At 41.7% G+C, this 23,580-nt stretch overlaps 1 protein-coding gene and 1 pseudogene across 2 annotated transcripts in view; one reads left to right on the forward strand and one right to left on the reverse strand.

Moving 5' to 3' along the window:
• The window catches only part of Atad2 (ATPase family, AAA domain containing 2), a 41,482-nt gene extending 20,543 nt beyond the window's left edge, over positions 1–20,939 (reverse strand). The window contains exons 1-12 of one of the 2 annotated variants that reach the window (XR_384045.4): positions 20,221–20,939; positions 17,607–17,755; positions 13,623–13,669; positions 11,963–12,128; positions 11,462–11,564; positions 11,156–11,243; positions 7,867–8,016; positions 6,356–6,473; positions 3,759–3,863; positions 2,652–2,760; positions 2,182–2,297; positions 1,086–1,260 (exon numbers count right to left, since the gene is read on the reverse strand). Coding sequence is in view for 1 of the 2 variants with exons in the window: in NM_027435.2 (NP_081711.2) it covers positions 1,086–1,260; positions 2,182–2,297; positions 2,652–2,760; positions 3,759–3,863; positions 6,356–6,473; positions 7,867–8,016; positions 11,156–11,243; positions 11,462–11,564; positions 11,963–12,128; positions 13,623–13,669; positions 17,607–17,755; positions 20,221–20,388 (1,494 nt within the window). In the remaining variant the exon portion in view is untranslated. The remainder of the gene's footprint in view (positions 1–1,085; positions 1,261–2,181; positions 2,298–2,651; positions 2,761–3,758; positions 3,864–6,355; positions 6,474–7,866; positions 8,017–11,155; positions 11,244–11,461; positions 11,565–11,962; positions 12,129–13,622; positions 13,670–17,606; positions 17,756–20,220) is intronic. The other variant, NM_027435.2, reaches the window with a different exon arrangement.
• Gm7552 (predicted gene 7552) lies at positions 6,966–7,418 on the forward strand (annotated as a pseudogene).
• Positions 20,940–23,580: the final 2,641 nt, after the last annotated feature.

The following is a 23,580-nucleotide window of genomic DNA, read 5'->3' on the forward strand; positions in this document are numbered from 1 at the left end:
TCATAGTTACAGTTACTAGACACACAGAAAAACTTTACTACTGACTATGGAAACAAATGAAGGACAGTTGTACTCTCCTTTCATGTTACAAAGAAAAACACTCCTCAACAACACGCAAAACTTAAAAAAACTATTTTAGTGAAGGCAAAATAAAGGCTCTTAGTTCTTTTGGGTTTTTTTTTTTTTGTTGTTGTTGTTTTTGTTTTTTTGAGACAGGGTTTCTCTTTATAGCCCTGGCTGTCTTGGAACTCACTTTGTAGACCAGGCTGGCCTCAAACTCAGAAATCCGCCTGCCTCTGCCTCCCAAGTGCTGGGATTAAAGGCGTGCGCCACCACCGCCTGGCTCGACTCTTTAGTTCTGAAAAGGTTTTTAAGCTCATTTTCAATGTCAAGCATGTTGGCATACACCTTTAATCCCAGAACCTGGGAGGCAGATCTGATTTCAAGACCAGCCTAGTCTTCATAACGAAATGCAGGACAGCCAGGGTTATACAGAAGGACCCTGCCTAAACAACCAAAACCAAGCAACCACAAAGCCCTTCAGCAGCATGCCCTGGTGAAGCAGAATGCTAGTATTTCACAATACACTGTCAATACACTCCAGCATATGAAACTGAAAGATTTGCTAGGGATTGCCTTGTTCCCATATAGCCAAATAATCCACTACTATTAAACTGCTCAGGAGGAGACGCCTCATCCTTATGGTTGAGTTCTCAAAATCCACGTGGTGCAGGAGGAAGCTCCCATGTGAAAGCGCACAGAGGGCAACAGGCTGAAAGACCACTCTATACAACTGTGAAAGTCAAGCCTAGGTTACAGTAGAGACCCCAGGATGCTAGAGATGTCAGAACTGAGAGGATATCTGACAAGGGGAGCTGTACACAAGAAGTGAAACCAGTCCAAGGGAGATTTTAAGATGTGAATTCTCAGCTTCCCATTTCTGCCACCATGCCTGCTACTTGCTACTGTGCCACCCACTATGATACTCTTATCCCCCTAGAACCATAAGCCCAAATAAACTTTATTACATCAAATTAAAAAAAAAAAAAGGAAAGAAAATCTATATAGGGAAAATTTAGTATCACCTGGTCAAATAGCAACCGAAGCTGTCTCTCAGATTCTCCTACCCATTTACTCAGGCAGTCAGCACCTTTCCTCATGAAGAACGCCACTCTCTTATCCCCTCGGCTGCACTCATTGGCAAGTGCTCTAGCAACCAGGGTTTTTCCAGTTCCAGGTGGTCCATAAAACAAACAACCTCTGCAAAACATGTTACATGCTTTCAGTACTAAATTAAAAGGTGGACTACTGAAACAAAAGTTAAGAAACCAATCTCATAACCATTTTAATTAATTAATTTAAAACATTAAATTAAAATAGTTTCATTGTTATATAAAGTACAAGTTAAAACTCAGAGTTAGTATCAATACAACATGAAAAAAAAAACTGAAAGAACCCCTTTATTTGAAACATTGTTTTACTACCTGATCATAGATATTACCTTACCTCGCATATGCAGTTACATCACACAATCCAAGAATTCTCTTTTTTTTTCTTTAATGTGGATGGGTTTAAAACCCATCAGTGATCCTGTGTGCAGACTAGAGAACAACTGGAGCTGGGTCTTCCCTTCCCTGTTACTATAGCTCTAGGCACACTCAGGTTGCCAGGCTATGATTAAAGGCATCTGATGCTCTTCCAGAAGGCCAGGGCTTGGCTCCCAGCATTCAAGTCTGATGGCTCACAACTGTGATTCCAGCTTGATGGCTTGAATGACCTCTTCTGGCCTCCACAGGCAATCCTAGACAGGTGGCACACACTCATACATGCACACTCATACTTAAGAAGACTGGGGAAATGGCTAGGCCAGTAAAAGCACTGGCTGTACAGGCATGCACACCTGAGTTCAAATCCCAAAGCACATGAAAAAGCTGACTACAGTCATGTGTACATCTGTAACCCCAGTGTTGGTGAGAGGATGGGGGCTCAGGCTTGTTGGATACCAGCCTAACTCCAGTGTCAGTGAGAGACCGTCTCAAGGTAAGTATCAGAGCACACTCCTGACATCTGCTTATGTGAACCTGCACCCACATCTCTAACGCACACAAGATTTAAGGAAGTCAAGAGAAGCAGCACTGCACACACACACTGTGACTATAAGTAAAAGCGTCTTTCTATTACCTTGGGGGTTGAATTTTAAACTTTTCGAAGACTTCTGGATAAAGTAAGGGAAACACCACCATCTCTTTTAGAGCTGCAATGTGACTGGACAGGCCGCCAACACTGTCAAAGCGCACCTGCAGTGAATTAGGACACAGATCTGCATTAAAATTAAAACACTGCCTATGTCTTCATAATCAACCCACATCAACTGATTAACAATAGTAGTTCAAAGATATTTTTTAAATGTTTGTTTATTTTACATGTAGGGCACCATGTGGATGCTGGGAATTAAACTGAGATCTTCTCTAAGAGCTACAAATGCTCTAAGTGCTGAGCCATCTCTCCAATTCCCCAAAGATTTTTGCTTTTAAAATATATATAAAAGTTTAAGTTTCTGATAAGGAAAAAAAAGGTTTGTTTACCTATAAGACAAACATAAAGTGATTGAAATTACACTTCAAGTCAAGTACAAATTTTAAAATACTCACTGAAGTATCTAGTTGCATTGGGTCAACATCAGCAAGGCTTGCTCCAATTTTCATTCGATCTTTATAAATCCCTCTTATTTCATCTTTCCGAAAATTTAGTGGGAGGCACCTATTAAAAAACACACACACACATACACACACATATATAAAGACATACATCAAAACAGCCTTGTCTTTAAATTCAATGTTATAATATTACTCTTATTTAAAAAATGTTTGGGGCTGGGGAAAATGGCTCAGTGGGAAAATTAGAGTTCAAGATCCTGAACTACGTACAGCAAGTTCTAAGCCAGCGTGAGCTACATTAAACCTTGTCTTTTTTTTTTTTTTAAAGACACTGTAGCTGTCTTCAGACTCTTTTTTTTTTTTCTCGCTCCAGCCCCGCTCGATTGCTGTAGCTACCTTCAGACTCCCCAGAAGAGGGCATCAGATCTCATTATGGATGGTTGCTGGGATTTGAACTCATGACCTTCAGAAAAGCAGTTGGCGCTCTTAAGCGCTGAGCCATCTCTTCAGCCACTAGACCTTGTCTTAAGAATAATAGTCAACCAACCAATCCAGCCACCCAGCTGTCCTGTTTCAGTAACCATGTTCTATTCTAGTTTGTTTCGACTATAGATATTTCATTTCTAATAAGGCAGGAACTCCCTTTGTATTAATGTCTGGTGCAACCTTTTAATCAGCTAAGGTATACTTACTATCCCTAAATTATTCTATTTTCTTACCAGCCATAAAAAAGTATCCGAGGCCAGCAAAATCTCAGAAGGAATATCAAGCCTGACAACTTGAGTTTCATCTCTGGAACCCACACAGCGGAAGGAGAACCCAACTAAATCAATCCTCTGACCTCCACAGGCAAACCATGGCATGCATGGATGCATAAATGACACATAATGCATACATAATTGTAAGAAAAAATATATTTGGTATTTGAAAAGTCATCACCGTAGAACTCATCCATTCCACCTCCCCTCCCCCAATGTTTTGTTTGTTTTTGTTGAGATCAGGCTTACCACAAAGCCCAGACAACAACTCTTAAGTCTCCGATCTCAGCCCCAGAAGGCCTGAATTAAAAGTGTGAGCCCCCACACCAGGCTCAGAGCTCACCTGTTAATAGCTCTATTTCGGTTCCTTTTTGTTCTCCTCTCAAAACAGTCGTCTTCAGAGGAGGAGGAGGAAGTAGAGTCACTGCTGTGGATGGCATGCCTTCGCCTAAACAGCGAAATTAAAATCATAATGAAGGAAACAGAAAAGGTGCAGAGGACCTAAGTATCAGAAATAGCTAATGATCTAAAAATAATATATATATGAATACCTATCTTTACAATTTATATACATATAATATATATATAATGTAAACTTGAGATGGTACTGTTACTTGTTATGTGTTACATGATAACCCTTGTAAACATTTCCAAAAATCTGACATTTCAATACAAATGATCGCTAGGGTTTTGAGAAATGGTTTATAAAGCCAGAATAAATAAGGAAATAACTCATCTACAAACCCAAGACCATTTCTGTAATCATCCTGAAGCTAAAAGTATCTGGTGCAAGCCTGCATATTTAGTATTACCATCAATACTCAAAATATTCATATTATATATAGTTACTATATATTCATAGAATTAAGACAGATTTCACAATTAAAAAAAAATTTTTTTAATGTTGTATTTACTGGCTTCTTTTCCATATACCTGATTGACTTATTTCCCATCACCTACTGCCCCAACTAGTAAGTACTGAATCCAGGGTCTTGCATATGTCTAGCAAATGTTCTACCCGAGTTACACCAACCAGTCTTTTGTTCATAATGAAAATTCTAGACAACATACATTTTCAGTAGGCTCATTTGACAGTCAGGGTCAGTGAGATTCAAGGGCTAAATAACTTGCTCAAAATATCAGAAGAATGTTCAAATTCAATCTTATTCCAAAGAGCCAAATACTAGTGTACTGGTGGTTTCTAGTTTAATTCACAAGCTAGTAAAAGTTATAAGCAAACAACAAGGCATGTTTTATAAATAAAAGAACCCTTCAACCCTAGAGGCTTCTCCATTGAAGACTTGTCACCAATTGTGGCACTGCTGGGAGATCAGCAGACCTTGAGAATGCTGACCTCACCAGTGGATTAACCCATTTATGAGTTCATAAATGAACGTGTCACTACAGTGGAGCCCAGACTAAGGAAATAGGTCACTGGGAATGTGTTCTTTGAAGAATGTATTTCCCTTTCCGGAGACACCGTCTTTTGGAGCTAAGCTGACTAAGCTGGCCTTGACCTGCTCTGTAGCCCACCCAGGCCTTAAACTGACAGTCTTCATGCATCAGTTTCCATCCACGATTAGAGGACTGAACCACCAAGTCTGGTTTTTAACAGCAGTCTAATGAGTTCACGAAAATACTGAAAATGCAGAATCTTTTCAAGCAGCTCTGCCTTCTTGATCTTCCATCCTTCAGTGAGGTAACAAGGGATGATGAGAAAAGAAGCCGAGTGGCTACTTGTGATTTTGACAAAATTACAACATGCAAGAATACAAATATATACTTATTTTTCATAAAAGAGATGAGTCTTCACCAGGCAGTGGTGGCGCACGCCTTTAACCCCGGCACTTGGGAAGCAGAGGCAAGAGGATATCTGAGTTCCAGGACAGCCAGGGCTACACAGAAAAAAACCTATCTTGAAAAAAGCACCATCTCTCCTCAAAGATTCCTCAACAGTTAAAAAGTTTCTACTTTCAAACATGACCAACACATAATCAGATAGTTTACAGACTCCCTGACAATTGTTTAAATAGCTGAAAACTATTCTTTCAGTCTTATTTCTGATTTTTTTTTATCATCCTTGTCCTTGTTTCTATTTACAGGCCACTGTAATACTACTCAAACCTTGGTTATTCTAATGTATCAGAAAACCTTATACTGCTCAGGTTGGGAAAATAAGTATAGGTTATTCCTGTAAACTTACATCGGGAAGAAAACTATTGGGATGTATAGAAAAGGAAATACTTTAGTGAGATAAAAACAATTTCTCCAAAACATCAAAGAAATAAACTATAAAACAAATCCAGAAAAAGAAGGCCAGTGTATGATCCAGTCTAGAAGTTTTATAACTTAGAATATTTAATGTGGAGGGAGATTATGGTTGTAGAAGTATATAAAGAAAAGGCTACAGTCTAAATGTGAATTTTAAATGAAATAACCTTTGTAAAATAAGCCTAACTATAATATACACTAAGTCAAAAGCAGACCTATCATTCCATATGCTACAACGGGATGAATTATCTTACCAAGTAGTTACTAATACATTCATTCATTCATTCATTCATTCATTCATTCATTCATTCATTTATGGTTTTTCAAGACAGGGTTTCTCTGTAGCCCTGGCTGTCCTGAAACTCACTCTGTAGACCAGGCTGGCCTTGAACTCAGAAATCTGCCTGCCTCTGCTTCCCGAGTGCTGGGATTAAAGGCGTGAGCCCCCACGCCCGGCAAAGATTATCTTTTTTTTTTTTTAAATACTTTCTATTAATGAAAGCAAAAGCAAAGAGTCACTGGTAATGGGAGTTAGAGCACTAAATGCATACCAGAGCTCTCCCATAGATGAGATTCTAGAATTCTAATACACTCAATCCAAAGACTCTAGAACCCTGTCATCACAGCCACTTATGTTATTGTAAATTGATCGCTATTTCAGAACCTAACCTGCTCATTCGTTTACAATAGGGACTTCTTGGTCCCGTAGAAGACAAGCGGAATCTTGGTCTTGCAGGAGAAGCTGGGCCACTATAAAACATGTTGGGCTTTCTCTGGTGACGAGGTTCTAGAAAAAGAAATAGGAGTATATATAATAGAAAATATAAAAAAGTAATTTTGTCCTTTTTAAAATGGGGTTGATATTAAAAATACAGAGGGATCTGGAGAGAGAGTTCAGCAGTTGCCAAGCAGTTGCTTTGAGGAGATCTAAGTTCCATTTCTAGTAACCAAAGTGACTTACAACCACCTGAAACTCCAACTGTAAGAGTCCCGGCCTCCGTGGGTACTTATATGCAGGTGCTGCACACAGACTCACAATCAAGTATAAATATGTATAGGACAACCAAATACAACACACACTAGCCACACACAATTCCTATGATTATAGAGGCATACAAATATTAAGTAGGATGTTAATAGAAGTCAAAACATCCTATCTTTATATACATAAGACAAAAAAAGAAAAAAACACCCAAAATCTCAAAACAGCAAGAAATGACAATGGAATAAACCACCCTTTTACATCTAATTTGGAATATATTAAAAAAATACTATCAGGAAGGCTGGAGCAACGCACTTGGAGGTGGGAGTGATCTGTGAGCAAAACCTACACCATGAGTCTCCTCAATAAACCCAAGAGTGAGATGACCCCAGAGGAGCTGCAGAAGCAGGAGGAGGAAGAATTCAACACAGGTCCCCTCTCAGTGCTCATTAACTGTCACAACAAGAAGAAGCGCTGGGCCGGGTGAAGGCCTTTGACAGGCACTGCAACATGGTGCTGGAAAATGTGAAGGAGATGTGGACTGAGGTCCCCAAGAGCGGCAAGGGCAAGTCCAAGCCTGTTAACAAGGACCGCTACATCTCCAAGATGTTCCTGAGCAGGGACTCCGTCATTGTGGTGCTGCGGAATCCGCTCATCGCTGGCAAGTAAAGCCTTCTCCCTGCCCTGCGAAGGCCTGCACAACCCTGCCCAGTGGGTGAGAAATAAAACCCTGTGCTTTTTGTTAAAAAACAAAACAAAACAACCCTATCAGAGCATGGTGTCACACACCTATAATCCCAAGACTCAAGAGGGTGAAGGCAGTGTGATCGCCAAGTTTGAGGCCAGCCTGGGCTACATAGAAATGTCCTGTCTTAAAGAAAAGCAGTATGAACACTTGGCAAAGTGAAAAAAAAAAAATTTTTTTTTTGAGAAAACGAAAACAACAGAACAGTGCTAGAAAGATGACTCAGCAGGTAGTGAAGGCGCTGCTCCATGAAGTGAGTGTGACCCTAAGGCTCACAGTACAAGACAGCTAGCTGATTCCAAACTGTCCTCTGACTGGCGGCCCCGTGTGCACACAGATCACACAGAATATTTTTAAGTGTAATAAAAAAATGTTTTTTAAAAGGAAAACCCCAGAAAGACAGTAAAAATGAGGTAATAAATCTTCCTCCTCAAAGATCATTTTAGTACTTACTACTTTCCAGTGGAGACTGGTAGTAAACCGTTGTTTTTCTCTGCCTAAGATAGTATCTTTTTTGATTATCTTCTTCTCCCTCTTCTTCATCTTCATCATCTTCATCTTCGCCATCATCATCCTCTTGCTCTTCCCCCTCTTCAGATGATTCTAAAATTAAGAATACACACAGGAGGCCAGAGAGATGTCAGCAGGTAAGGATAACTGCCAAACTAACAAAATGAGTTCCATTCCCAGGACCCACAAAGTCAGAAAATCAAGTTCTGCAGCTGCCCTCTGACTTCCACATACATTCTTACCAACACCCACAAAATTAATGTAATGAAAATTTTACAAAGGAAATACATCCAATATACTCACCAAAGTATTAACAATTTTTAACATAGGGAGTTAGGAGAAAGGAATCTTTAAATTTTTTACCTGCTTTTCCATTATTCATATAAAGAATTTACATTTAAGAATTTTTCAAGCTGGGCAGTGGTGGTGCACGCCTTTAATCCCAGCACTTGGGAGGCAGAGGCAGGCAGATTTCTGAGTTCGAGGCCAGCCTGGTCTATAGAGTGAGTTCCAGGACAGCCAGGGCTATACAAAGAAACCTCCTTGTCTTGAAAAACCAAAAAAAAAAAAAAAAAAAAAAAATTTCAGGGCTGGTGAGATGGTTCAGCGGATAAGAGCACTAACTGCTCTTCTGAAGGTCCTGAGTTCAAATCCCAGCAACCAAGTGGTGGCTCACAACCACCTGTATAGTGAGATCTGACAGCCTCTTCTGGTGCGCCTAAAGTCAGCTACAGTGTACTTATGTATAATAATAAATAAAACTTTAAAAAATAAAGTTTTTTTTCAAAATAGAAGTGAAAATTATAAAATTAAAACTTAGGGGGGCTGGTGAGATGGCTCAGTGGGTAAGAGCACCCGACCGCTCTTCCAAAGGTCCGGAGTTCAAATCCCAGCAACCACATGGTGGCTCACAACCATCCGTAACAAAATCTGACTACCTCTTCTGGAGTGTCTGAAGACAGCAACAGTGTACTTACATATAATAAATAAATTAATTATTAAAAAAAAAAAAACAAAAAACCTTAGATGCAAGGGCTAGAGAGATGGCTCAGTGGTTAAGCACTCCAGACTGCTATTCCAGAAGTCCTGAGTTTGACTCTGAGCAACCACATGGTGGCTCACAACCATCTGTAATGGGATCTGATGCCATCTTCTGGTTTGTCTGAAGACAGCTACAGTGTGCTCATTCATATATATATATATACACACACACACATATATAATCTAAAAAAAATACCCAAAGTAATGTAAAAAAAATATATATATATAAATAAAAATAAATAAAATTTAGATGCAGGAGTAGAGGGTGGTAAAGGGACTGATGCAATGGCTCAGTGGTTAAGAACTCTGGCTCCTCTTCAGAAGTCCTGAGTTCAGTTCCCAGCTATGGGAATTATATCAGTCTAACAAAGACATTTATGATAATGATAAGATAACCTTCATCAACATATTTTAGGAGCTGTTTTTGAAGTATGTGGCAACAGGGGATGGGGAACTGGAGGTAGGCACTAGCAAGTCCCAGATGTCAGGAAGCAAGAGGTTCCCAGGACCCATGGGGGATGAGATTAGCTGAAATGCCCAACAAAGGGAGGGAGAACCTGTAGAGATCATACTCAGAGGTTAGGCAAGGCTCTCTGTTGAGGGATGGGGCCACCCACTCATCTCCAAATTTAACCCAGAATGGCTCCTGTCTAAAAGAAATATAGAGACAAAGTGTGGAGCAGAGAATGAAGGAAAGAACTCACATTGACTGCCCCACCTGAGGATCCATCCCATATACAGACACCAAACCCAGACACTATTGTGGATGCCAAGAAGTGCTGACAGGAGCCTGATATAGCTGTCTTCTGAGAGGCTCTGCCAGAGCCTGACAAATACAGAGGCCGATGCTCACAGGCAATTGTTGTGTGGAGAGCTTTTGGGGCTACTTGGCAGGAATCTGACATTGGCCATGACAAGGAAGTAAGTTCAGGCAGGAATCTAACTTTAGAACAAAAGTAGGCTTCAGGCACGAGTATAACTTTTGGCTAGGACAGGGAAGTAGGCTCAGATATCTTGGTCATCTTGATAAGCCCTTAGGAGTGATCATAGGACTTTGCTTATTGCCTTGCTTGTTCCTTGACTATTTGTGTTTATTGTGCTGCTTGACCTTATTACTTGCATGTAATTAAAATGGTATAAAAGTAGAATGGGAAAAAATAAACCTGCCTCAGCCTCAGAACTGGCTGGGGTCATGCTACAATGTTGTGTAATGGTCTTTTTCTTTTTAATCCTTGTTCCTGAGATGGAGAAGGCGTTGACTGACTGAGCAGGCTTGGTCACTATTAGATTGAGCACGGGGACCCCAATGGAGGAGTTAGAGAAAGGACTGAAGGAGTTGAAGGGGTTTGCAACTCCATAGGAAGAACAACAATATCAACCAATCAGAACCTCCAGAGCTCCCAGGGACTAAACCACCAACTAAAGAGGACACATAGTTCCAGATGCATATGTAGCAGGGGATGGCCTTATCTGGCATCAATGGGAGGAGGGGCTCTTGGTCCTGTGAAGGCTCAATTCACCAGTGTAGGGGAAGGTCAGGGTGGTGAGGTGGGAGTGGATGAGCACCCTCATAGAAGCAGGGGGAGGGGGGATGGGATAGAGGGTTCCGGAGGGGAAACTGGGAAAGGGGATAACATTTGAAATGTAAATACATAAAATATCTAATAAAAAATGCTTTATATTTAAAAAATAAAAAATACAATATGCTATTAAGTCTCAAATGCAGTAGTACCATAATTAACTTTAATCACTTTAACTAAAATAAAATGCAGAGATGTATGATAAACTATCTGTAGTTTTATTATACAAGCAAACCAGTTATTTTAAAACCATTGATTTCAGTTACTTTCTCCAACAAAACAGAGTATCCTTTTCTGATTGTCTATATTTCTTTTAAATTATAAACACCAGAAACTACAATAAATGCCACAGAATCTAAATAAGAAAGCTATTGCCTACTAAGTTAAAAATGCTGAACTTTGGACTCAGCGATTAAGAGCACTGACCACTCTTCCAGATTTCAATTCCCAGCACCCCCATGGTGGCTCCCAACCATTTATAGTGGAATCCAATGCCCTCTTCTGGTGTGTCTGAAGACAGCTACAGTATACTCATATAAATAAGATAAAGCTTTAAAAAAAAAAAGGCTTACCTTTGAAGCCAGAAAACATGAGATAAAAAGAAAACGTACCCACACTGCCGTCCTGGTTATCAGTTGTTTCTTCATCAGCTCGCTGGATAGCCTTTAGTTTTCCTCTTGTGTACATAGTGAGATTACTCTACAAATATTTAAATAAAATCCATTAATATTTAGTATATGTTCACACAAAAATTAAAACCTAACTATTCTTAAAATGCAGACATACTATAAACTTTTAATTCTAGTAGTTATCTGTGACAAATCAACAAATGCTGGACAAAGTGATTATTACTCATGAGTAGATCATGCACTAAATGAGATGTTAAGTCATCACCTAATGAAAAAAAAAATGGTTACCTCTTCTGTTTCATTGAATACTCCCAAGTCTTCAAGCTTCTTCATCCGCTGTCTGCGCATCTTTTTCATGTCATCCATCTTTTGAAGTACAGCTTCAGCAGTGCTCAGAAACAGAATTTCAGCAAGGCGGCATTAACTTACTTGGTAATATATTCAATACTTCTTTCCAAGAATTTCAACACACATATGTAATAAAGGTGACTAATTCTCCTGTATGTTTCACCCAAATCAAAGAGATTACAATGTTCAGGATGGGGTCAGGAATTTAGCTCAATTGTAATGCAAGCACAAAATAAATATCCAATCCCTAAAATTTAGGGCGAGAGAGGGGAAAAGGCCAGGGTGCTAGCACACTTTGATCCTAGCACTTGGGAGGCTAAGGCAGGAGATCTGAGTTCAAGGACAGCCAATTACATAATTTTACATGTCAGGGGAGGGGGAGAAAGGACAGTAGTGCCCACAGCACAATCCTTCACCCACAAAATTTGTTCTGGAACTTACTTTGTTATAAGCTTGTCAAATAGCACAGACTGGTTCATGGTACTGTAACGACTTCTAATCCTGCAACTTCTTCGAACTTCAACATCTCCACTTTGTTCGTGCAAATGTTCTGCAGTTGGAGCAATGTTTCTATTCCTCAATGAGCGAATAACTGGAATAACTTTGTCTTTATAGATATGTACGGAAAAATAAACAGATTTTAAATAAGTATTAGCAAAACAACTTGAAAATGTGCAACAGAACATCAACTTTCATAGCAAAATTATAGAATCTTAAACTTGTTTTTCTAGAAAACTTTTAAGTTGTAACATATACCTATGGTATGGTATAATCTACCTCACTTCAGAGAAGATACATCATATGAAGACTTGTATTTGAAAGTTTAAAGCAGTTTTTTTCCTTTTTTTTTTTTTTTGGTTTTTCGAGACAGGGTTTCTCTTTGTAGCCCTGGTTATCCTGGAACTCACTCTGTAGATCAGGCTGACCTTGAACTCAGAAATCCACCTGCCAGTGCGGTGGATCCCAAGTGGGGGATTAAAGGCTTGGACCACCACTACCCGGCTTAAAGCAGTTTTAATAGCTCACAATCAATAACAGCTCAAGTCTATTGAAAGATGAAGAGATAAAGGCAGGTGCTGTGGAATGCCTGCAATCCCTGACCTCAAGAAGCTCAGGCAGTCCTGAGTTAAAAGATCAGTCTGAGGGCTGCTCAGAGGCTGCTGAGAACACTGACTGCTCTTCCAGAGGTCTAATAAATTCAATTCCCAGCAGCTACATGGTGGCTCACAACCATGTATAAAGGATCTGATGTCCTCTTCTGGCATGCAGGTGTACATGCAAACAGAGCATCCTACATTGAAAAAACCATCGAGTGCTAAGTTCAGAGATCCGGAATGATCTCTAAGTAATACAAACTAATCTACAGCAACAGAAAACTAGTCAAGGGGCGGCAGTGGTGCACACCTCTAACCCCAGCACTTGGGAAGCAGGTGCAGGTGGATCTGCTTACTCTACAGAGGGAGTTCCAGGACAGTTAGGGCTACATGGAGAAAACCTGGTCTAGGAAAAGAGAACAGACTGGTAGTTACTTTGGAATCTGAGGGCAAGACAGGAACTAGAAGAACCAAGATAGATTATATGACAGTGTCTTAGTCACTGTTGTATTACCGTGAAGGGATACCAGGACTAAGACAACTCTAGTTTCAGAGATTTAGTCCTCTATCATTATGGTGGGGAGCACAGTGACATACATGGTGGTAGTTACAGTATCTAAGAACAAGATCCTGCTCTGTAGGGGAAGAGAATGAGATGCACTAGGCCTGGTTGGGCTTTTGAACCTCAAAGTCTACCCTCAGCATCACACTTTATTCATCAAGGCCACACTTCCTAACCCTTCTAATTCCACCAGAGTTCCACTTCCTTGGTACTTTAAATTCAAATATATGAGCCTACAGGGGCCACTCTTACCCAAACCATAACAGGAACTTGAAGAAACTTTTAGGGGTAAAGGCTATTTTCCTGAAATTAGTATATGATGGCTTCTTTTACATACTATGTCAAGTCTAACAAAGTACACAGTTTTTTGCACGTGCTTCAATGAGCCTATAAATATTATGAACTGCATGCTTTACAAAGGTGAAATGCCATTAGCACAACTTACCTTCTTTGCACTCTTCTTTTTTATCAGCCTGCTGTCGAGCAAATTGCCTATTATAAAAAAAACATGCTAAATCAATTAAAAATACAATTGACAGACATTTAAATTCTACATTCTATATGACAAACTAAAGTGGAAAGTTAGATCAAGAAAGTATAATACTGGGATACTTAAAAACCCAAGAAACACTGAGGATATCTATATGTTATGGATAAGCAAGTCTGTTTTGAATTTAGTAACAGACCTATTTGTCTGTCTTTTTGAGACAGTCTTTGTGGTGGTTTGAATAGGTTTGGCGCCCATAGACTTGTGTGTTTGGATGCTTAGCCCAGACAGAGTAACACTATTAGGAGGGGTGGCCTTGTTAAAGGAAGTGTGTCACTGTGGAGGCAGCCTTTGAGATTGTTTTGTTTTGGTTTTTTGGCTTTTTTGAGACAGGGTTTCTCTATGTAGCCCCGACTGTCCTGGAACTCACTCTGTAGACCAGGCTGGCCTCAAGCGCAGAAATCCACCTGCCTCTGCCTCCCGAGTGCTGGGATTAAAGGCGTGCACCACCACCGCCGGGCAGCCATTGAGGGTTTTGTTTGTTTTTGGAGACAGGGTTTCTCTGTATAGCCCTGGCTGTCCTGGAACTCACTTTGTAGACCAGGCTGGCCTCAAATTCAGAAATCCGCCTGCCTCTGCCTCGCGAGTGGAGGATTTTTTTTTTTTATAATATGCTCCGGCTACACGCAAGTGTGACACAGTCCCCTTCTGCTGCCTGCCCATCAAGAGGTAAAACTCTCAGCTCCTTGTCTAGCACCATATCTGCCTGCATACTGCCATGCTTCCTACCATGATGATAAAGGATTAAACCTCTGAAACTGTAAGCCAACCCCAAGCAAATGTTCTTTTATAAGAGTTGCCACGGTCATGGTGTCTCTTCACAGCAGAGGAAACCCTAAGTCAGTCTCACATTGTAGCTCAGGCTAGACTTGAACTAATAGCAATACTTCAGCCTTAAGCTTTATTTATTTTATTTATTTATATGTATTTGTGCACGTGGAGTCCAGGCGTTGGATCCCCTGGAGCTGAAGTTACAGACCATTTGAAACAACTGATACAGGCGCTGAGAATTGAATTTGGGAAGAACCAAAGTATTCTTAGCTGCTGGTCAATCTCTCTAGCTTCAACCTGACTCGGTATTCTAAGTGATGTGATTATTGGCTACTAACTCTAGCCAAACAGAAGAAACAAGTCAAAGTTTCTCACTTAAAATAGTAAGTGAAATCCTTGAACCGAGTATTTAAGGTAGAAAAAAGCATTGCGTAAAAACGTGTTTCATACAAGGATATGGCAACTTCATGACCTTGAGGAATTTGGAAATCTAAAGAGAATTGATGGACCCTAGGGATATGTTAACTGTTTTCTATGAACAATAGCTTGAAACTAGTGACAACACCTGAGAAACTGGGTCAAGAGTATTACTATGGAGTGCTCACACACCCAGAAAAACAACAGATCCGAGTTCAAGGTTAACTTGGCCTGAGTTCTAGGACAGCTTACTGAGTTCTAGGACAGCTAGCGCTTTATAGGAAGACCTTGTCTCAAAAAGAAACAAAAAAGATAAAACAAACAACAACAACAAAAAACACAGGAGTCTACAGCCAGCTTTGAATTCAAGGCTAGGCTCAGGTAGAGACCTTGTCTGAAACAAACACACATACAAGCTCAAAAATGACACACAGAATCTACTGAATTAAAACAAAACCAAACCCAAACATTCCACATGGGTTCTTCTGATCTTTCAAAACCTATATATATTTTTATCTAAATAGTTGTATGTATTGACTCTATTCTCTACTGTAGGGCTAGGCCTACAGTTCAGTGATAAAGCACTTCCTATGTATGTCTGGGGTCCTAGGTTCTTTTGCATCAAAAAAAGAAGCTGGGCATGGTAGCGCTCACCTCACCTTCAAACCCAGCACTCGGAGGCAGAGGCAGCGGATTTGAGGCCAGCCTAGTCTACAAAGTGAGTTCTAGGACAGCCAGGGCTACAGAGAAACCCTGTCTGGGGAAAAAAAAAAAAAGAAAAGAAAGAGGAAAAATATCGATTCAGTACAAACTACACAGGCATGAGGATCTGAGTTTGGACTCCCAGTACCAACTAAGACCTGGGTGTGGCACTGGGGATGGGGACGAAGGTGGAGGTAAACTGAAACAGATCCCTAGAGGTCATTGGTCAGCTAGCCTAGCTAAATCGATGAGCTCCAAGCTCAGTGAGAGATCCTGCCTCAAAATAAGGTAGACAGTTATGGAAAAAGACACCTGATATATAGTCCCCTAGTATCCAAAAATGCATGTACCCTTACATACATGTGCACACACCTAGACATGAACTCATACCAAATGCTAAAGTTAAAAAATTAAAAGGAAACCATCTAGAATAATTCACTCACATATCCTTTGAAACGTGTGAGAAAACATTAACTCCTTACCTTTCTTGGAACAAAGGTAACAACAAGAGAAAATAAGGGCTTTTAATTTTAAGCAGGGCCAGCAAGATGGCTCAGTGGGTATAAGCACCTGCCCATCAAGGCTGCTGATTTCAGTTTGATCCCTGCAATTCACATAGCAGAAGGAAAAATTCCTGACAGTTGTCTTCAGCATGTACACCCACTCAATCAATGAGTATAAAGGAAAAAAGAGTTTGAGCAATTAAAGTAGCAATTTGTTGGTGTACTGGACCAGGTGGGCTTTGTTTTTTTTGGCTTTTTTTTTGGTTTTTCCGAGTCAGGGTTTCTCTGTGTAGCCTAGCTGTCCTGGGACTCACTCTGTAGATCAGGCTGGCCTCGAACTCAGAAATCCGCCTGCCTCTGCCTTCCGAGTGCTGGGGTTAAAGGCGTGCGCCACCACGCCTGGCTTAGGTGGGCTTTTAATTTTACAGAAATTACTAAATTTTTTTGTGAAGGTACTAGAAAGATAACTAATATTTTAGTCTTATCAGTCTTCTCATTCTATGCCTGTCAAAACTAACACCATAAAAGCATGCAAGTTGGCACAGATGCATACAGTGTGTGCCAAAGAAATCCGTGGCCAGATTGTAACCCTGCGAATCTCAGTAAAGCCTTAGTCTTTTCTACCTAGAAAACTGCAAATACAAGTTTAAATATTACTTCACAGGTTTCATGTGTTCTCTGAAGGTTGACTTATGTGATCTCTGGACCCAAGGCAAGAACATCATGGTCACAGAAATATTTAGATCCAGTGTGGAATGGCTTCTCAAGTCTTTTTTCTTTTCTTTTCTTTTCTTTTCTTTTCTTTTCTTTCTTTCTTTCTTTCTTTCTTTTTTTTAAAGATTTATTTATTGTTATATGTAAGTACACTGTAGCTGTCTTCAGACACACCAGAAGAGGGCATCGGATCTCATTGCGGATGGTTGTGAGCCACCATGTGGTTGCTGGGATTTGAACTCAGGACCTTTGGAAGAACAGTCAGTGCTCTTATCTGCTGAGCTATCTCACCAGCCCCTCAAATTTTCTATATTTTCCCTACAGTATTGACTATCTGTTTTTTCAGACACAAATAAGATAAAAACAGGCCGAGCAGTGGTGGCACATGCCTTTAATCCCAGCACTTGGGAGGCAAGAGGCAGGTAGATTTCTGAGTTCTAGGCCAGCCTGGTCTACAGAGTGAGGTCCAGGACAGCCAGGGCTACATACAGAGAAACCCTGTCTCGAAAACACCCAAAAGATAAAAATGGGGTAAAAAAGAAAGAAAAAATAGGGTGCTGGCTACAGTGTAAAAGGCCAGAGGCAGGGCAAGTACACAAGAGTTCCTACAAAGAACAATCAAGGACGACACTCCACATCAGTCTCTAACCTCCAAGTGCACCCCCCCCACACACACACACACATCCACATACTTACCACACACACGTACATGCATGTACAAGTCATGTAAAATGAAAAAACATAAAATAAAAGCAAGCAGTTTTTCTTGTATTACCTTGTGAAATGTCTGCCATTGGAGTATTTCTCTGTTCTGTCCACGTTCTTGTCAAAACTAGACTCTGAAGAAGTTTGTGCTTGGTTTCTCAGAGACCTTAAAGAGCGCGTGTTGTGGTAGGTTTCAGCTCCCTTAACTGTGAATCCATCCTTTAAGATAAATGAAGAAAGCTGCTGTAAGTTTGACTTTAGTTAAGACCAACTTTATTTAGGTGCTAATAGTTCTCTGATTATGTTAATAGTTGCTTTTAGTACAGGATGATTTTTATATCTCCCCACAAAACAATAAATCAAAATAATTATTTTATCACAAGTATTCGAACAGGCTATGAAACTGCAAGTACAGGATTTACTCCCTGACATGGTGGGTGACACTTGCCCGCAATCCCACCACTTGGGGTGATGTGAATGGGAAGGGTATGGGTGGGGGCATAGCAGCAGGATCAGAAGTCCAAGGTTGCATATGTCTGTCATATGCCAGCCTGGTCTACAAAGTGAGTTCCAGGACAGGCTACACAGAGAAACCCTGTCTCAAAAAACCAAACCAAAAAAAAAAAAAAAAAAGTACATCCATAGAATGGGCTTCAAGAAAGTGTGCGAAGTCCAGAAATCTTCTACAAAGGGGATGTGGACTCCAGATGTACACTGATAAACAGGCTCAATAAATAAGTAGTGTTCCATGTCATTTCCATGTTTGTCCAGAAAATGTAACGAGGGTGATGACTCACCAAACACTACACATTGGTAACTTAAGGGTCCACTACCACATAAAAAAAAAAAATCTAGTCAGTGCAGATGAGAACCTGTTGAAGTCGAAATGACAGAACTGCCTTCAAAACTAAAACAAGGTACATTGTAGTTATGGGTCCCTCTCCATACCTTCAGAATTTAAGGTCTGTCTCCAACATTAAACCAAGAAAAATCACAATAATGAATTTAAAGTGAATAAATTTTACCATCCAAAGTACCATCTGTATCTGTATCTCTACCATCTGTTGAAAAATATGTGACTGGAAATTAAGAAATATTCAAAGACTAGGGTAAGCAGAGAGTTAAGTTTTTTTGTTTTTTGATTTTGGAGACAGGGTTTTTCTGTGTAGCCCTGGCTGACCTGGAACTCACTCTGTAGACCAGGCTGGCCTCATTAAAGGCGTGCGCCACCACGCCTGGCTGAGAGTTAAGTTTTTGAAACATACATTTTTACTTACATGGGACTAAATATAAAGCCCCCAGTTTATAAAACTTTTCAAATACAAAGCTATTTTATGCTTGGTATAGATGGTGTTTTGTAATATGAATCTGTCGTCCTTGAGGAAAATCCGATATAACACCCCTAATTAGCCTCTAATTAGAAGCTCTACAAAAATACCTTGATTTATAGAAGGGAGGACTTCATTTCAAAAATATAAGCCGGGTGTGGTGACGCACGCCTTTGATACCAGCACTCAGGAGGCAGAAGCAAGCGGATTTCTGAGTTCGAGGCCAGCCTGGTCTACAAAGTGAGTTCCAGGACAGCCAGGGCTACACAGAGAAACCCTGTCTCAAAAAAAAAAAAAAAAAAAAAAAAAAAAAAAAAAAAACCAAACCAAAACAAAGCAAACAAACGAAGACTGTTTCATCCCAGTCCCCAAGGAAGCTACGTCTGTCTACAAGTGATTCACTTTATATAGTGCCAATACAAGATTAGGGTTGTCTGAACTAAGTGGACACTGCTGTGTCACTCCCAGCGCAGCGCTCCTGATCAGACTTCCAGTCTCCTGACCAGCTACGCGTCTGTTTTCCTACTCCCTCACTGCAACCGGACCATCACTACCGGTTTCGGAAACTTTAGTGTTTCTTCCTCAACCTCAACCTTTTTGGTGAACGCTGTCCCCGCTGTCCCCCTTCCACCACCGCCGAAGCCGGGCGATGTGTAATCTCTCCGCACTGGTCCCAGTGATGGGCAAGAAGCATTTGCAAACCTCCCACTACAGAGACTGTAAATGCAGCATGAAGCTGCCAGAAAAGGAAAGCTGTGGGAGGCACAAAAAACCGAAGTTCCAATTCCAGAACTGTCTACCACTCTCTGTTTACCTTTCTGGAGCCCATGTCTTCATCTGTCACACCGATAACCACCAACCAGAAGGTCCTCTAAGGCTTGTCAAGAGACTTAAAGTGCAACCACGCAATGTCGCCGTTCGTCCCTCCATATTATGCAACCTGATATTTTACTTCGCTTGAGTCTCACGATGGAACCTCCCTGGACCGTACATGGAGGTCAGTGGACTCTTTACTGTCTGGGCCCACAACTCAAGATGCTCCCGTGCACGCGCTCCAGCAGTCAGGGGGTTCGCACTCCCCTGACTGACGCGACCCGGGGAAGGAACCGGGAAGGAGGTGATGGGGGGAGCACAAGGTCGGCCCAAAGCTCCTCCGCTCGGCCCTACGCAGCGCTTCGGCTCTAGGTTTCCTCTTGCGTAGAAAGAGGTGGCGACCAACTTGCTCTGCCCGCTTCCAGCCAGTTCTGTCTTTCCAGAACCTTCCACCTCGCTGGTCCACGACAGCCCACTACCCCAGAGCGGGGCGCGCGTCTCCAACCCGGGGCCCAAAGCTCCCCGCCCTAGGTCGGTACTCACGCCCGCCGCCTTGGACGCCGTCGATTTCCTCCCGGCTCGGCGCAATCTGGGCCGCCTCCCGCCGCTGTCCTGCAGGCTGAGGAACTCACTGGACAGGTCCAGAGAGTCGGTGGCCGAGGAGGTGGTGGAGCGACTGTGCAGCTCCAGGCTGCTGCGGAGGACCACCATGGTGCCCCGCTTGCAGAAGCCGGAACCCGAGGCGGGGGAAGTGGAGAACCTGGCTCCGGAGGAGGCTGCTCAGGCGCTCACGCGCTCTGAATTCTGGCGCCACAAACTGCGCGCCCAGCGGCCGCAGCGTACGCGCGCCGAATCCCTCCGCCGCCGGCCACGCCTCCTGACCCCACCCCCAGATCGACGAACCCGAAATTCTCCTCCAATCCGAAGAGCGCGGGAACCGGAGCCGACGCGAACCGAGGCGCCAGCGAACCGCGTCGAGCCCCCTCACAGGAATTTGCGACGTCGTTCTTCCAGCTGTAGTTCCGGCTCTCCGCCCTCAGTGGAAGGAGACGGAGAGAGCGGTGCAGCGTCTTGTTTGGAATTTTGGCGCGTGGAGGCGGAAGGGCCCTTTGGCTCCCTGCCGGCGGCTTCCCGCCATCTAGGCTTCAAACGCCAGAAAAAAAAGGTCCTTAAACCAAGCACTTTGCCTCCGATAGGTTTGACTTTGAGACTTGAAGAGGTTTTTATTGATGAACTAACAAAAATAAACTGCACGAAAGAAAGAAAATATAATGGTCCTTAAAGACAGCTAAAAGAACTGGCAACAGCTATTGGGATAGAATGAGTCATATAAACTTACCCGGGATTAAAAAAAAAAAAAGCTAACTTGTAAAGTAATTACGACATAAAGTTAATGGCCAGTCACCTTATAAATGATCAAATTCTTTCCTGTGCTCAGAATGGTTTGTAGTCGTGCTAGGTACAAATGTAATTCATTTACAGAGACAAGCTTTTGCTGTGTCTATTTTGTCAAGGTTAAGCGTAAAAAAAGTAATTAAATGCAACATTTTTTTTTTAATTAGGGGTATACATAATAGATTATATGATGGCTCTCAAACCCCTCAAAGAGATCTGCTGACTGACATTTTTATTTTATTTATTTACTTATTTATTTATTTTTTTTTTGTTTTGTTTTGTTTTTCGGGACAGGGTTTCTCTGTATAACCCTGGCTGTCCTGGAACTCACTCTGTAGACCAGGCTTGGCCTCGAACTCAGAAATCTGCCTGTCTCTGCCTCCCAAGTGCTGGGATTAAAGGCGTGTGCCACCACGCCCGGCTTCTGACTGACATTTTAAGGTGTTTCATGAAAATGGCTTCCCCCGGCAGACAATACCAGCTCTGCTAGCCTCAGCTGAGGAAGATGAGCAGTAACAGACTCCACCTGGACCTGCTTCCCAGATGCTAACTGGCCACTTGGCAAAGAACTACCCCATCCCTCACCCACTGCCAGAGCCCAGTCCAAACTGTGGACACGGGTTGACTGCTCTACCCTGCCTTGCAAAGGTACCTCAGCTCCCCAGAATTCCTCCTCCGCAGAAAAATCTCTCAGACCTTCTGGGTCTGACATAAGGCCGATGATAGGACCCTCTGTGGCAGCTGGTGGTGGAAGACTGACAACCTCTGCCCCAAACAAAGCCATCAAGATCACCATGGAGTAGCCCAGGGTGGCTGTCTACGTAACAGATAAATCACCTCTGTCATTCTTAATTGATACAGAGGCCATTTGGCATTAAAAATAAATAAATAAAAAGCTTTGTTAAACAAGAGATATAAATGTCCCAATTCAATAGGAACAGATTCCATTGAACTTCTAACCTTTCCAGCCCTGGCCCATTTTGATTTGAGGTACTCTCTTAATAAACAGTTTCTGTAGCTGGCAGTGGTGGTTCATTCACGCCTTTAATCCCAGCACTCAGGAGGCAGAGGCAGGTGGATCTCATGAGTAGTAGGCCAGCCTGGTTTATAAGACTACACACAAAAAAAACTTTTTTCTAAAACAAAACGTGTGTATGTATGTATGTAGTAGCAGTTTCTGTTTCTACCACTATCCACATATCCCTGTCTCAATTCTTTGTTCTGAGGCAGAAGAAACTGGAGATCCCAGTGGGCATTTAGTTGGACCTTGATATTCATCTATAATACTCCTGTTTTCTACCCCTTGAGTGCTGAATTACACATCTGTACCATCACACCATTTATGTGGTGCCTGGGATTGAATCAAGAGTTTCTTTCCTTCTTTCTTTCTTTTAAGATTTATTTATTTATTATGTGTAACAGACTCCACCTGGACCTGCTTCAAGTGTGATAACTGGCTGTCTTCAGACACTGCAGAAAAGGCCATCAGATCTTATTATGGATGGGTCTGAGCCACCATGTGGTTGCTGGGATTTGAACCCAAGACCTTCGGAAAAGCAGTCAGTGCTCTTAGCGGCCTAGCCATCTCTCCAGCCCAAATCAAGTGTTTCTTGCATGAAGGGCAAACATTCTACCAACGGATCTACATCTCCAGCCATCAGTAACCCCCCCCCCCCAAAAAAAGGATCTATGCCAGGCCTAATGCTTAGACTTTGCTCACGTGATAGCAACATAGTAACCTCTGCTTTAAGAGACCTGACAAAACATTAACATAGTTTCTAGCAGTTGTATCAGTAAGATGAATTCCTGTCGGTTCTCCTGCCCCTATTAACACTACTGCTTGGGAAAGCTAAACACTGGCAGGAGATTTGTTTTTGTCAACATTGATAGGCTCTGACATCCCCTCCCCGCAGAACATTCACTAAAAAGATCTGTCAATGTTTGTCTTTTACAATCCAGAAGTCTCTCAATGGCCCTTAAAGGAAGAGCCATTCCTTTCTAATGGAATCGTCAGGAAAGTCACAACTGACTGTTGAAGTCTCTTTGGGAGGACTATACTTCAAGTAACTAATGGTAACTTACATGATTATGTGCCGGCAACTACTAAGTTCATCATATAGACAAACTCAATCCTTGTAGCAAACCTATTTTTAACCTCAGTTTTACAGATGTGGAAACAGGCATGGGGAGGATGTTGCAGAAGCTCTGCTCAAGGGCACATATCTATTAACTGGTAGAATCTGCTACTTATGTCCAAAGTCTAGGTGTCTAGGTGTGATAATGTGCCAGCAATTCTAGCACTCAGGAGGTAGAGAGAGCAAGGAGGATATGTCAAGGCCATTCTTGACTACACAGTAAGTTCAAGACAAATGTGGGCGATATGAAATCCCATGTCCCCACCACCTTTGCACATATGCCTCAAAATAATCAGTAGACAACCACAGGTTAGGCAGCAGTTGAATACAAAGTAAATACAAAATAGAGACATACTCTGTATGCAGCTAAAGC

Source organism: Mus musculus, chromosome 15 (genome assembly GCF_000001635.26).
Source record: "Mus musculus strain C57BL/6J chromosome 15, GRCm38.p6 C57BL/6J".
Classification (NCBI taxonomy): domain Eukaryota; kingdom Metazoa; phylum Chordata; class Mammalia; order Rodentia; family Muridae; genus Mus; species Mus musculus.